Below are 14170 nucleotides of genomic sequence, written 5' to 3' on the forward strand. Positions count from 1 at the left end.
TTGTGAGGCCTCCCCGGCCACGTGTAACTGTGGGTCCATTACACCGCTTTCTCTTTAAAAAATTACCCAGTCTTGGCCGGGCACGGTGGCTCACGCTTGTAATCCCAGCACTCTGGGAGGCCAAGGCGGGCAGATCACGAGGTCAGGAGATCGAGACCACGGTGAAACTCCGTCTCTACTAAAAATACAAAAAATTAGCCGGGCGTGGTGGCGGGCGCCTGTAGTCCCAGCTACTCGGAGAGGCTGAGGCAGGAGAATGGCGTGAGCCCAGGAGGCAGAGCTTGCGGTGAGCCGAGATCGTGCCACTGCACTCCAATCTGGGTGACAGAGCGAGACTCCGTCTCAAAAAAAAAAAAAAAAATTACCCAGTCTTGGGTATGTCTTTATCAGCAGCATGAGAACAGACTAATACAATATCATTAAAACAATATTTGCTCTCCCCTGGAAGGATAAAATATAATTAGAGGTCCATCTACAATTTTATTCTTTTCCTTTAAGAATATGGAGAAAAAAGAAAGCCTAAATAAAATGCTACTTTGGAAGCCATGAAGGACATCAAAGCTTCTAGAGATCCTAAAGGCAGACCTAACCAGAAACAAGCTTCAGAGGGGTCAAAGAAATGGAGCCTATTTTTTTTCTTGCTACTTCTCTTTATAAACCCTGTAAGGAAAGGAACACAAGTCACTCTTGGAAAGAGATGAGAGCAGTGTATGTCAGTTTAATCTTCTGAATGTCTAACAGCCTCAGTGGCTCTTGACTGAAACAGTAAAGTGTATGCAAACATATTAATTCTAATCTATTATCTATTTCATCCTTGCTATAGGAATATGGCTTAAATTCTCTGAAGGCATTAATATTTAACTCCAAGTATGGGCCTTTTACCTCCTAAATTCAAATGTGCCTCAACAGACTGCTCATTCTTAAGCTATGATGTTGTACAGAAGACAGCACAGTAAGCATAAGGCAAGAGTATTGGTCTGAGAGTCGAGAGGCCTAAGTTTTAATCCCTGCTCCACCTTCTCAATTGTATGTCTGCTCCTCAGTTAAGTGATATCTAAAGCTTACTTTCTACTTTTATTCTATAACTTTATGAGCCAAAAAGATAAGAACTCCTTATATTCATGGAGTAATTTAATGTCCAGTAAGTACAATTAGATTCTCTAGAATCTGACAATCTAATGGGGTTTAAAAGGTATGCAATACTATGCCCTGCTTAAAAATGAAGAAAGCTGAGGTCAGAGGATACTACTGCTCACGTCCAGAAAACCTAAGAGTTAAACTGAGTTCTCCTAATTCATAACCCAGGAAATCTCACGATCTTCATATTTATCATCTCATTTAATTATTGTCCACAGATAATGAAAAGACTTTGTTAATAACGTCTAATAAAATAAAAATGTTTAATAGCACATAATCAAAATACTTTATAAAACAGGTAAGGTTGGGAAGAGAAGAACGAGGGCTGTAGTAGGATATGGAAGATCTAGCTTTAAGTTTCTATTAGCTACTTACTAGCTTATATCAATGGAGACATATCATAACCTCTCAGAACTTTAGTTTTCTCACCTATCTCATAAAGACTTCTAGGGAATTAAATATAATAATGAATATAAGTATGCTTAGGAAACTGAGAAACTTGCACAGTATTATTATTAATATATAACTACAACCTCTTCTAGTTCAAACAACAAAATAAATAGAAATGCAAACTATAGGCTATGGACCAAAATAGAAAGTTAGCAGTTCATATCATATGTACCTCTAATATGGATGTAACACATGACTGAACAATTACAGCCTTAGGCAATTATTAGCAAATATTAATATAATACATTAACATGTCAATACATTTACATTCAAATAATAATAATAGTTTTAGGTCACCTGAGTGGCATAGGATACTGTCTCAATGCCTTCATGTCTCAGCAAAGTATGCTTGGCTTTAATCTGTTTCCTTAAGAACTTCTTCTCAGTTTTACTGAGTTTGTAATTACTTTGATGGTTGCTGTCCATAGCAAACTGTAAAAAAAAAAAAGACAGTAAAAAATGTCAACCTTAAGAGTCCTGAAGGAACAATTATAATGATGTTATTCATATATTCTGTAGTTTATCAATATTTCTGTGTGACAATTTTTTAAAAATGCTTCATTTACCTTGTACCAACTAAGAGAAGTAAGAACAGATACATAAAAAATGAATGAATATCTAAGAACATCTAATAGCATAGCTCTGATGGTTCTAAAAAACATTCCAATGTGGTAGCTCCATTAAGTGTGTTATTTTACTCATAGGTGATGAATCCTTTACTTATGAAGTCCTAAGTAAAATATGCCACACACAAATTTCACAACTATAACGTAAACCAAGGCAAGGAGCAGGCAGGGGAGCAGTGGGGGGAGAAATAACACAAAAAAATTAGCAGAATATGCAGTATGATTCCATTTACATAAAGGTCAAAATAAAAAAGTAAGCCATATATTATTTAGAAATACATACATAGCAGAGCTAAAAGAAAAGCAAGGAAATTATAGACACAAAATTCAGGAGAGAGGCTATTTCTGTGGGTAAGAGGAAAGGAAATTAACACGAAAGTGACACATAGGAGCATCAAAGGTATTTCTTCAGCTACATGGTAGGTGTAGGTGTTTGTTTTACTATTTTAAAAACTGTATGTGTCATATATTTTATATCCATAATTTTTTAAATAACAGAATCCCAAAGAGGTCTCTATACAGCACCCAATAACATGCTTTATCACACTTTATCACGGTAGTCTTTTATTTTGTTCACAAAATGTAACATAATTTGTGATGATTCATCTGTTAGTTTAACTCCTCCATCATGATATAAATCCCAAGAGAGCAGGAATGCCAGCATATAGTAGTTGCTCAATAAATATTTGATGGTAGGGCTAAATGAATAATAAATGAGTGAATACACACAGTCTCAGCACCCTGCAGCATGCAACCATAATAAAGTACATAGTTTATGCTTTCAACAAGTTTGTAACTTAGTTGTGGAAAACAAACACTAAACAATAAGACTATGACACATCTTTATATAATTTAATGCTGATGGTACAGTCTTTAGGTATGACATGAGAGACAAAAATAAGATGGATGTGGGCTGGGAGCAGTGACTCACACCTGTAATCTTTGGGAGGCCAAGGCAGGCGGATTGCTTGAGGTCAGGAGTTCAAGACCAGCCTGGTCAACACGGTGAAACTCTGTCTCTACTAAAAGTACAAAAAATTAGCCAGGTGTGGTGGTGGGCACCTGTAGTCCCAAATACTTGGGAGGCTGAGGCAGGAGAATCGCTTGAACCCGGGAGGCAGAGGTTGCAGTGAGCCAAGATCATGCTACTACGTAGACTCCAGCCTGGCAACAGAGTGAAATTCCATCTCAAAAAAAAAAAAAAAAAAAAAAAAGATGTATGTAAACTGGAAAAGTTGGGAAGGCCTCAAAACAGGAGATTTCTGCCATGTACTGAAGGATATGAATACTATAGAATCAAATAAAAAGGAAGGTATTCAGTGAGGCAGCAAAGAGCAGAAGCTAAAACCAAAATGGACATGTTTGGCCAAGACACCAAGAGGCAGGCATAATTTTTTTAGACCAGTCCCACTCTCTGCGGACTTTAAAGTCTTCAAAGTCAACCAAATAAATAAATTTGGGGGTTAAATAAAATCTTATTTATCTTATTTCACATAAAATCATAAACAGTCAAAATTCTAATTACTAATCTTTAGTATAGAAGACAAATGCCTAAAATGCCAGCAGTCCAGCTTCCTAGCACAGGGGGTACATACTAGGAGGTAAGGCCAATGAGGCAGGCAGGCTGGCTGGCAGCATAGCAGAGAGATGAGAGGTAAAAAAACAAAATAATCCAGCTTGTTAATTTAAAATGCTGGCCTGATCTAGGCTGGGGGCAACAGAAAGAAGGGAAATAGGGGGAGAGGAGAAAGAGGAAGGGTGAGTGAAAAGTTCAGGCAGAATCGAGAGGCCTCGATGACTACCCAGACATGAGGCAGACAGGAATCAAAGATTACTTGTTAACCAGTTAGAGGCTGAGTGACTAAGAGATGAGTGCTACCACTTCAAAACTGGAAAGTCAGGAGGAGGTTCAGGAAGAGCTGCTCAGTATAGGAGGTAATGAGTCATATTTAGGATATAATATGTTCAAGGTATTGTGAGATACAGAGCTGCAATGTCTGGCTAGCAAGTGGCAATATAAAGTGGCTCCCAGGAAAGGAACTGAGGTTAAAAAGGTTTAGGAGTCAGTCATCATTAAGACAGGAAGGGGATAAGTGAATGGACATGTCTAACATTGCATTAATTATAATTATTTGTTTTAGTATCTGTCCCCTTCCACTGAACTGTGAGCTTTCTAAAGGCAGGGATTAAATCATACTTTTCTTAGTTACCACAGAGCCTCATTCAGTGCTATGAGGTAATATAATACAGTGTTTAGGAGTCCATGTTCCAGGTTCAAATCTCAGCTCAATCACTGATTATTAGCTGTATAATCCTAGATGAGTTGGCTATATATCTCTGTGTTCCAGTTTCTTTATCTAGGAATAGGAATAAAAATAATAGTGCCTATCCCATAGCTTTTTTAGAATTAAATTTATTTATTATTATTTATTTATTACTGTTGATTTTCAGAAGCAGCAGATCAAAATGGCTTAACAAAACAAAGAATATCTGAGGGCCTTCAAAGGAGCTATTTTAGAGCCATTCCATTTCAAGATCTTCATCCGTGGAACAGCAACTTTGCAGTATGTCATGGAGAACAAGGGATGACTGCACTACAGAATTCTTTTTAATATTTCACATGAGCAAACACTGCAAAGAAGGAATGAGAAAGAAACGATGCTAACTAAATAAATCTTTTTAAAATGTCTGCCACTAAGAGTCCAGCACCAGCAGGTGGAGCCTCATAACCACATTTTTGTCATCCCCTTTCCTTTTTCTCTCCCTCAGTCATGCAATATTATTGCACGTGAAGAAAAGACACTAAATGGCCTTTGAGGCTCTGTTTTCCTCCATTCCAGTGGCTAGGCAATGTGCTGGCCCAACATATTTGAGTCATCTCAACAAAGATAGGCTGATACCAGCTGCTGAGGTCTGGAGGTGCCCCCTTCTGACAAAGCCACTTCCCTGGCCAGAGTTTCCACTAATGCACAGACACTTGGATGCTCCTTGCGACATTATTGGAGTGAAGTCACTATTAACTATGATACTAGCCATGCTGAGTCCGATCCAGCTAGCTCCAGCCTAAGCGTACTCTCTGTGGGATAATGAAAGTTTGGAGATTATGCATGCTCTGCTACTTGCTTGTTAGTGAGTTTAAAGCCAATATATCCTACTAGATATTGCCCTACGTGGTAATAGCAGTATGTACATCACACCCTCCTTGAATAATAGAGAGCCTATTATGAAACAAGCCGTACAGACAAATGTTCCTATACTTATATGTTAAAAAAAAAATGCAAAAACCGCGATTACTTTTGCACAACCTAATAATAGCAAAGATTAGAAAGAATCTAACTTCCTATCAAACGAGGCCAAATTTTAAAGTACGGCACCGGTATACAGAGTTTACATATAAATCTTCAGAACACACAAGAAATTGGTGATATGGGTTGCCTCCAGGGAAGGAAAATGGATCGATGAGTAAAGGAATGAAAGGGAGCTTTCTTCTTTCATGGCTTTTGAAGTTAGTAGCTATTTAAACTGTATTACCTATTTAAAAAGAAAATAAAGATTTAAAATTTTTAGAAAAAAATTCACCCCATCACTTGTCACGGCACCCCGTTTTAACTCTTTGAATAACACTTACTACATATTTTCTTACACTCTCATTAATGTGTTTATTCTCTTTCCCCATAACTTAATAAAGTACACTCACTCCATGAAGTAGAGATTTTGTCTCTGTTGTTCACCCTGTAGCACCTAGCAGCCACTCAGTAACCATTTGTCAAATAAACCTAAATCGACTTTGCTGTCTTAGCTCCTAAACCTCCTGTCCTCCAGAATTCTGAGTTTGGTGGCCTTCTTCAACGTTTTCATTAACACCTAGCATGGACCTCTATCTCTAGAGTTCTCACATTGTATTATAATTGCCTATTTGTGTTGGGCTTCGGCCAGAAAACTGTCGTCTATTTAAGGGCACAGACTTGGTGCCTGACATACAACTGACAATAAATATTCAATGAAATAAATCAAAATAACAGGCTGACGCTACCAGAGGCCCAGGAGTCGCAGGGATTGCTCAAATAAGAGCACAGGAAGACTCAGCTGCGCAAGGGATCAGATCATCAGCACTGCCTTTGCATCACTAGATTGTCACCGGTCAGAAAAGCCCTAGAAGCGCCAAACTAACACGCCCCATGTTGCAACCGTCCTCTCCAACCCCAAAGAAAACAGAAGATTGACACAGGCACCACGTGAGCACCCGAACCAAACACAAACACGTGCACCCTAAACACTGACAGAACCACCCAACGCAGACACCCTACTGCCCACACTGCACCAAGGGCGCCTCTGGGATCCATCCCCTTTCCCTAGGTTCTCAGCCCTAGCTGGCAAGGCGGATAGAGAAGACCGGAAGACGCTGAAAAGAGGAAGCGGTGATTCGCAGCCCGTATGCCCGCCAGCAAGAAGTGCCACACACCTCCGCTTCGGCTCAGGCCGGATTCTCACCATGCGGGTGCCTTCTTCTTTGCCAGCCTCTCCACTTTAGCACCAGAACGCCGCAGCGGATACTTGCACGCCACCTCCCCTGGGCGCGGCCATGTTGGAGAAAACTGCACTACATTTCCCATAAGCCCGCGGGACAACGAACAGAGCTCCCACAGTCCTCTTCGCCTCCCAGAGCCCGGGAGTGACCCTTTCTCGACCAAGTGTCTTTGTAAAGTGCTGTCACACTGAAAATTCAGTTGTCTTTTTGGGGGGAGTAGCAATAATTGGTAGTGCAGCTATATTTTTATCTGTTGCTCTCCAAATGGACATGGTCAAACAGGTTTGGGCCCTTCAGTCTTTCAATAATATCCCCTGGCACCTTGGATTCTTCGTGCATATTTCCTCCTGAATCTTATTAGAGGTAAGAAAGGAAAATAAATCTTGGTGCCACAAAATCACTAAGCTAAAAGGAAAAGTCAAGCTAGGAACTGCTTGGGCAAACCTGCCTCCCATTCTATTGAAAGTCATCCCTGTGAGTCATCCCTCTGCTCACTGAGATAAATGCATATCTGATTGCCTCCTTTGGAAAGGTTCATCAGAAACTCAAAAGAATGCAACCATTTGTCTCTCAGCTGTAATACATATGACCTGGAAGCCCCCCTCCTCGCTTTGAGTTGGCCCACTTCTGCTTCGATTTTTCCCTCGTTTCTGGACCGAACCAATGTTCATCTTACATATATTGATTGATGCCTCATGTCTCCCTAAAATGTATGAAACCAAGCTGTGCTCCGACCACCTTGGATACATATCATCAGGACCTCCTGAGGCTATGTCACGGGCGGGCGTCCTTAACTTTGGCAAAATAAATTTCCTAAATTGACCGAGACCTGTCTCAGATATTCAGGGTTCACAGAGATATGGGAGAGGATCCTAGGGTCTGAAAGATGACATTGCATGGGCGGGAGGGAAGGAAGTGAATATGCATGAATGTGCCAGGGGAATGGTGAGTACCACAGAGTAATAGAAAGATGTGTGGAAGAATGATGAAGGGAGCAAGACAGAATTCTGTAGGCCTACGGAGTGGGAGTTGCGGGGAGGAAGGTTAGAGAAATGAAATGATATGACCAGAGCTTCTTGTGGTAAGTGGGAGGAGAGACTAGAAGATGACTGTTGAAGTGAAAAGTAGCGAAATATTAACAAGCCCAGTAGTGGCAGAGGGAAAGAAAAAAGAGTTGGTAACAGATCATAAGTAAAAGACAAAGGAGAGGGTGATGATTAGCAGTTGTTCCTGCTCTGTTATTTGTTATATAAATGTACCGTAATCATTCTACCTGCATTGGTTTATGAGCTATGTGAGTGCAGGGAGGGAAAGGTGTAGGGGAAGAGGAATCACCTTCCCATGTTGTTAATAACAATGCCCCCTATCTGCAGGGCACCACAGTGGACTAACGATAAAATAGCTGGCTGGCCAGGAAAAGTGGCAGTGAAAAAAGAGTGCTGTTGAGTGGCAGAATGATTTGTGTGGAGAATAGGTTTACAAGGGTGAAAGAACAGAAGAGGCAGATAAGCAAGCATTGCAATAGTCTAGGAAAGAAAGGGTGAGACCAAAACTTAATAGTAAAAATGAGGAGGCAAGTGCAAGCTGGAGAGGTCAAATCCACCAGACATTGCAAGCTACATGAGTATAAGAGGACACACAGGAAATCTCCCCATTGCAATTCTGCTTCTGCACTACTGGATGCTTTCAAAAACACATCCCCATAGAGCTTTCTGCAATGATGGAAATATTTTATAGTTTGAGCTGTCCAACATAATAGACACTAGTTAACGTGTGGCTTATGAGCATTTCAAATGTGGCTAATATGACTAAAGAAATGAATTTTGAATGTTTAAATTTTAGTTTCAATTAAACTTAAGTAGCCACAAATGGCTGGTGTCTACCAAACTAGGTAACAGTGTAAAATATTCTCTTTTACTGGTCAAATTCAATTACTTCATCTCAGTATTTGTCCTGCTTTAAGGTGCTGAAGCTTTTAAAACTTTTTTTCTACACCTCTCTTTTAATTCTCTTTATACAATCTGATCACTTACTTTCAGAATTTTCCACTAGCTTCTCTCGCTCTGTCCATAATTAAATATAGGCAATCCCTCAGATTTTGTGTTTGACTCTTTTCTGTTATTCTAGTCTCTTCCTGTCTGCCCTCCCCAGAGTTATAAAGAGATTTGTGAATCATTCCCTAATCTTTATCTTCAGCCCTGGCTTCTGTTAAAAGAAAAACTTTGGCCAAATTAAATTTAAAGGAGTTTAATTGAGCAATGAACTTTTGATTCGTAAATCAGGCAGCCCCCAGAATCACAGCAGATTTGGAGAGACTCCAGCACAGCCATGTGGTGGAACATTTATAGACAAAAAAAAAAGGAAATGATGTACAGAAATCAGAAGTGAGGTACAGAAACAGCTGTTATTGGTTACAGGTTGGCGTTTGCCTTATTTGAACACTGTTCAAACAGTTGGCTACATTTGATTGGCCAAAACTCAATGATTGGCACAGGTGTGGGCTATGGTGGGTTTAATTCTCCACTTGTTCACGATGTACAGAAAAACCTTTAGGCTGAACTTAAATATGTAAGGAGGCAGCTTTAGGCTAAACTTGATTAACACTTCCCTGTAGAAACCAGAGTGGTTTCTAAAGAATATGGGGGCATTGGAGTATGACCTGAAATCAAAACTACAAAACAGCATTTATTTTGTTGAGATTTACATGATAATTAATAAAACACCAAACAGAGATTACCTGTTAAGTGATTATTCATTTATCTTCTGCTGCTGAGTTACAAGCCTACATTTCCCATTACCTGCTGTCCATCCCTGTCTCAATATCTCTAGAAAAAGGTGAATACATATACAATTTTGTGTGCCATCCTTTGTATACAGACCCTTATCTTTTCTTGGAATATTGCATAGACCATTTCATCTGAGGAAGATGATTCCCCAAAAGATTTTCAGGTACACTGAGACCTTGTTTTATTTATTATGTAACCACAATGTCTTCCATAGTCTTGTAATACTAGAAATTTAATAAATGTTGAGCCGAAAAGGAATTTTTATTTGAAGATATAATTCATCTTCACCTGTGCCAAACACTTTACATGGCGATCTATAATAATTTTTCAAAAGTATGAAATGCTGACCTGTTTCCTTAGTAAAACCTTAGTCTCAACTTCATGACAGGTGAGTCCCCTTTGTGACTAGTACTGGGGTCAGCAAGATTTTACGATAAAGGACCACATAATAAATATTTTCAGCTGTGTGGCCAAATATTCTTTGTTTTTATTTTTTTATTTTTATTTTTTGAGACGGAGTCGCACTCTGTCGCCCAGGCTGGAGTGCAGTGGCACAATCTCAGCTCACTTCAACCTCTGCCCCCGGATTCAAGCAATTGTCCTGCCTCAGCCTCCTGAGTAGATGGGATTACAGGCACGCGCCACCATGCCCAGCTAATTTTTTGTTTTTTGTTTTTTATTTTTTTATTTTTTTTGAGACGGAGTCTCGCTCTGTCACCAGGCTGGACTGCAGTGGCGCGATCTCGGCTCACTGCAAGCTCCGTCTACCGGGTTCACGCCATTCTCCTTCCTCGACCTCCAGAGTAGCTGGGACTACAGGCGCCTGCCACCACGCCCGGCTAATTTTTTGTATTTTTAATGGAGACAGGGTTTCACCATGTTGGCCAGACTGGTCTTGAACTCCTCACCTCAAGTGATCCACCCACCTTGGCCTTCCAAAGTGCTGGGATTACAGGCGTGAGCCACCGTAGCCAGCCTGTTTTTAACAATCCTTTAAAAAAAGAACCTTTCTCAGCTCCCCAGCTTATGCTGGCAGGATTTGGCCAGTGGGCTATAGTTTTCCACTCTCTGGACCCTCCCTGAATTGAGAGCACCATCTCAAAGTAAAGGTAAGATCAGCCCACCAATTAAGACATTTATTATGAATTATAATAGAATATAAATGAAATATAAGTGAATTTAATCAGATTAACCAACACTGCATTTTAAAGCATTGAAAAATAAAGTTCCAGAAATTAAGGCTAGGAGTAACATATTGAAAGGGGATAACTTCCCTTGTCCCCCTCACAGGGCGTGCAGTGGGGGAGTGATTCGCTTCTTTGGTGCCCTGCTGCTCCAACCTCTAGGGGAGCGTGCAGACGGGCAGGCTGTGGGGCTCTGACCCCATGGCAGTGTCTAGGGGTGAATGTTTACACCTACTGAAGCCCCAGTGGGCGTGTGTTACAGGGTGTTCTTATAGCTTAGCTGGCCTTTAGTTGGCTTGTGTTAGCTCAGTTAAACCCCCTTCCTTATCACGTGGACGGAGGGCTTTCAGTATCCCAGGGTTTCTTGCCTTGGTGTGCCAGAAGAATCAGATCACACTGGGCTTGGACAATGAGTGCAAGGTTTTATTGAGTGGAAGTAGCTCTCAGCAGATGGGGGAGCCAGAGGGAGATGGTTTTCCCCTGGAGTTGGGCGCTCAGTGGCTCAGGCTCTCCTCCAACCGCCGTGGCCAAACTCTGCGTAGTTCTGCCTGTTGAAGGCCTGCCGACCTGCCTGTGTCTGCTGCCTGTGTCTGTTGTGCCTTTCCACCGGCATGCTCCCCTGGACGTCCTCTGGAAGTCCAGCTGCTTGTGTGTCTGCCTGCTGGGGTCTCGGGGTTTTTATAGACACAGGATGGCATGCCAGGGTGGTCTTGCGAAATGCAACATTTGGATGCGAAGGCAGGAGTGCATTTCCTGGGCACAGGCCTGGGGGTGGAGCCCTCGCCAGGGACCTGCCCTTCTCCTCCCAGCATTTCCCTGCCTCCCTTCCATATCAATGTCATTTAGAATTGCTTTTAGTTGCCAGTAACAGAAAACTGGGCTGATTGCTTAAACAAATAGTTATCTTTCCTCAAATGACAAGCCAGCCAGACAAGGCAATCACTGGTACTATTTCTGCTGCTGAAAAATGCCTTCTGTTCTTCTGCTCTGCCATCGTTGATGTATTGACTTGTTATCCTCATTCCTGATGTCTCCTGGTTGCAAAGTAGCTGCTACAGCTCCAGACATCTTTTCCCCATACTGGCATCTCTAATTGGAAAAAAACAAACAAACAAACAAAAATCAGTTTCTCAGTCTTTTCATCCAGGAAATACAGCTCCCAATGGACTTCTTTTTTTTTTTTTTTTTTTTTTTTTTTTTTTTTAAGCACACAAGAGTTTCATACTATAGTAGGAAGGATAATGGGACCCCATAAACATTCACACTCTAATCCCTGGAATTTATGAATATATGGGTGTAGTTAGGTTTGCAGACTTTAAAATAGATTATCCTAGATTTGCCAAGGGCCCAGTCTAATCACACAATTCCTTAAAGGCAAAGCATTTGCTCTAGCTATTCCAGCTAGAGAAGTCAGAGTGGTTCCAAGTGTGGATTCCAACACTAGCCGGCTCTGAGATGTAAGGGTCTATGTGCAAGGACACAGAGCGAGGCCTCTAATGAGCTAGGGGCCATCCCATCTGATAACCAACAAGGAAATGAGGACTTCATCCTGCACACACAAGGAACTGCCTTCTGCCAACAACCTGAATAAGTTTGGAAGCAGATTCTTCCAAGGGTATCTTGATAAGAGCCCAGCCAGTTGGCTTCTTGGGATTTTGTCTTTATGAAGTTCAGAGCAGAGAAGTCAACTGAACCAACCCAAACTTACAACCTACAGAACTGTGAAATAATAAATTTGCGTTGCTGTGAACTGCTAAACTTGTGGTAATTTGTTACAGCAGCAATAGAAAACCGCTACACATGCTTACCCCCATATCAAACAGTAGCTAATGGAAGTAGAATTAACCATGACTGCTATAAGGCCAATCATGATTCACTCTGTGGGGCTTGGATGAAGTGTGTCCTCCCTGAGATCAAGAGACCTTGACAGACTATGGGCAAGGAATGAGGGGAATAGGTTTCTATTAGCAAGAAAAAGGGGAGACATTCATTGGGTAGACCACTAACAGTGTGTTCCATAAGGGATGGAGCACTTATTTTTGGCCAGATTATCACATTACGAGCTCTCCCCAAACCTATGAGAAAAGGATGCTAAAAGAATGGCCACTCTTCAATTAGCCAGGCATGGTGGCATGCACCTATAGTCCTAGCTACTCAAGAGGCTAACATGGGAGGATCACTTGAGCCCAAGAATTCAAGGTGAAAGTGAGCTATGATTGCACCACCGAACTCCAGCCTGGGCGACAGAGTAATGAGCACTCTCATCAGCTAATAAAGCATCCAAAACTAGAATTCTTACAGCTATTGTATTCTACTTCAAGAGTCTTCAATCAGAAAAAAATTGAAAATGGCCCCAACAGTCCTTGAAAATTGTTACGTTTTTACTGTAGTTCCAAACTATGATACCATTTAACTGTAGTTTCAAACTCAATTCCGATGGTTATGAGGTTTCTAACCTCCCCCTTCTCCCTACAGCCCCTTTCCCCACCATCTGTTTCTGGCTACTTTCTAGTTTTTCTTCCACTTGTCCCCTGTGGCAACTGTACTAGTTTTGCTTGTTTTTCTATTTATGGTTTTTTTTTTTTTTTTAAAAAGTTCTATTTCTCAGTCTTTCCTCTCATTTACTCTTCTGCTACTTATTTTATCCCTCCTGGAAAAATGACAAATTTCTATCAAGTTTTCTTTCCAAACTTGTGTCTTCTCTGCTGCTTCCCCGGTTGCTGGCTTCTTGAAACTTCAGCAAGAATGCATTATGTAAAACCATTTGATGTTCACTGTGACATTTCAGGACTGAATACATTATTCATGCTATGGTGATAAAAATTCAATGAAAAGTTTACAGTTTTATAAGTCATATGGTGAAAGTATTCCCTGTACAGTCATTAGAGGCAAAAAGTAACCAAGAAAAAAAACAGAGGAGAAGGAAAAGGGTCAGCCTTTAATTTATAATACAAAACATAAAACTCAGCTTAGAGAATTCATTTATTATTATTATTATTATTATTATTATTATTTGGACATTTGCAAAGTATACGATTTTAGCTGTGACGCATTAACCTCCCCCAAATGGTCTATTTATTCTTGAGACTAAAGGCCTGCTTACTTTGCAGAATAATTTTCTTTTCTACACAGATTTTTTAAATAGATGAGAATAAAGAACTAGCAGGCAATTCAGAGTGCAGGAAAATCTTTGGGGTGGCTAGAGGTGTGGGATTTGTGGATTTTAAAAGGTTATGACAATCTTTTAAAAATGTTTCCCTTAAATGTGCAAGAAAAAAGTATATTTTAAGAATGTATAAACATTTCATTTAAAAATGTCTTGCCACATTGATGGCTTCATTCTATCATTACTTTCTCAAAGACCCAAAGATATTTGCCCAGAGAGGGCAAGCTTCATTATTAACTATATTTGTGATCGCTTCTAATTTGGGCAGTAGACTTCCTGTCAGATCTGATTAG

General features: G+C 40.5%; 1 protein-coding gene across 2 annotated transcripts in view; it reads right to left on the reverse strand.

The window, feature by feature from the left end:
* The window catches only part of ALKBH8 (alkB homolog 8, tRNA methyltransferase), a 64764-nt gene extending 57954 nt beyond the window's left edge, over positions 1-6810 (reverse strand). The window contains exons 1-2 of one of the 2 annotated variants that reach the window (XM_032167293.2): positions 6705-6810; positions 1885-2019 (exon numbers count right to left, since the gene is read on the reverse strand). In XM_032167293.2, coding sequence (XP_032023184.1) covers positions 1885-2019; positions 6705-6707 — 138 coding nt within the window. In that variant the 5' untranslated portion in view covers positions 6708-6810. Of the gene's footprint in view, positions 1-1884; positions 2020-6675 lie in introns of both variants that reach the window. The other variant, XM_032167294.2, reaches the window with a different exon arrangement.
* Between the last annotated feature and the right edge of the window lie 7360 nt (positions 6811-14170).

The sequence above is a fragment of the Hylobates moloch genome, unplaced genomic scaffold (assembly GCF_009828535.3).
Source record: "Hylobates moloch isolate HMO894 unplaced genomic scaffold, HMol_V3 SCAFFOLD_11, whole genome shotgun sequence".
In the NCBI taxonomy this organism is placed as follows: domain Eukaryota; kingdom Metazoa; phylum Chordata; class Mammalia; order Primates; family Hylobatidae; genus Hylobates; species Hylobates moloch.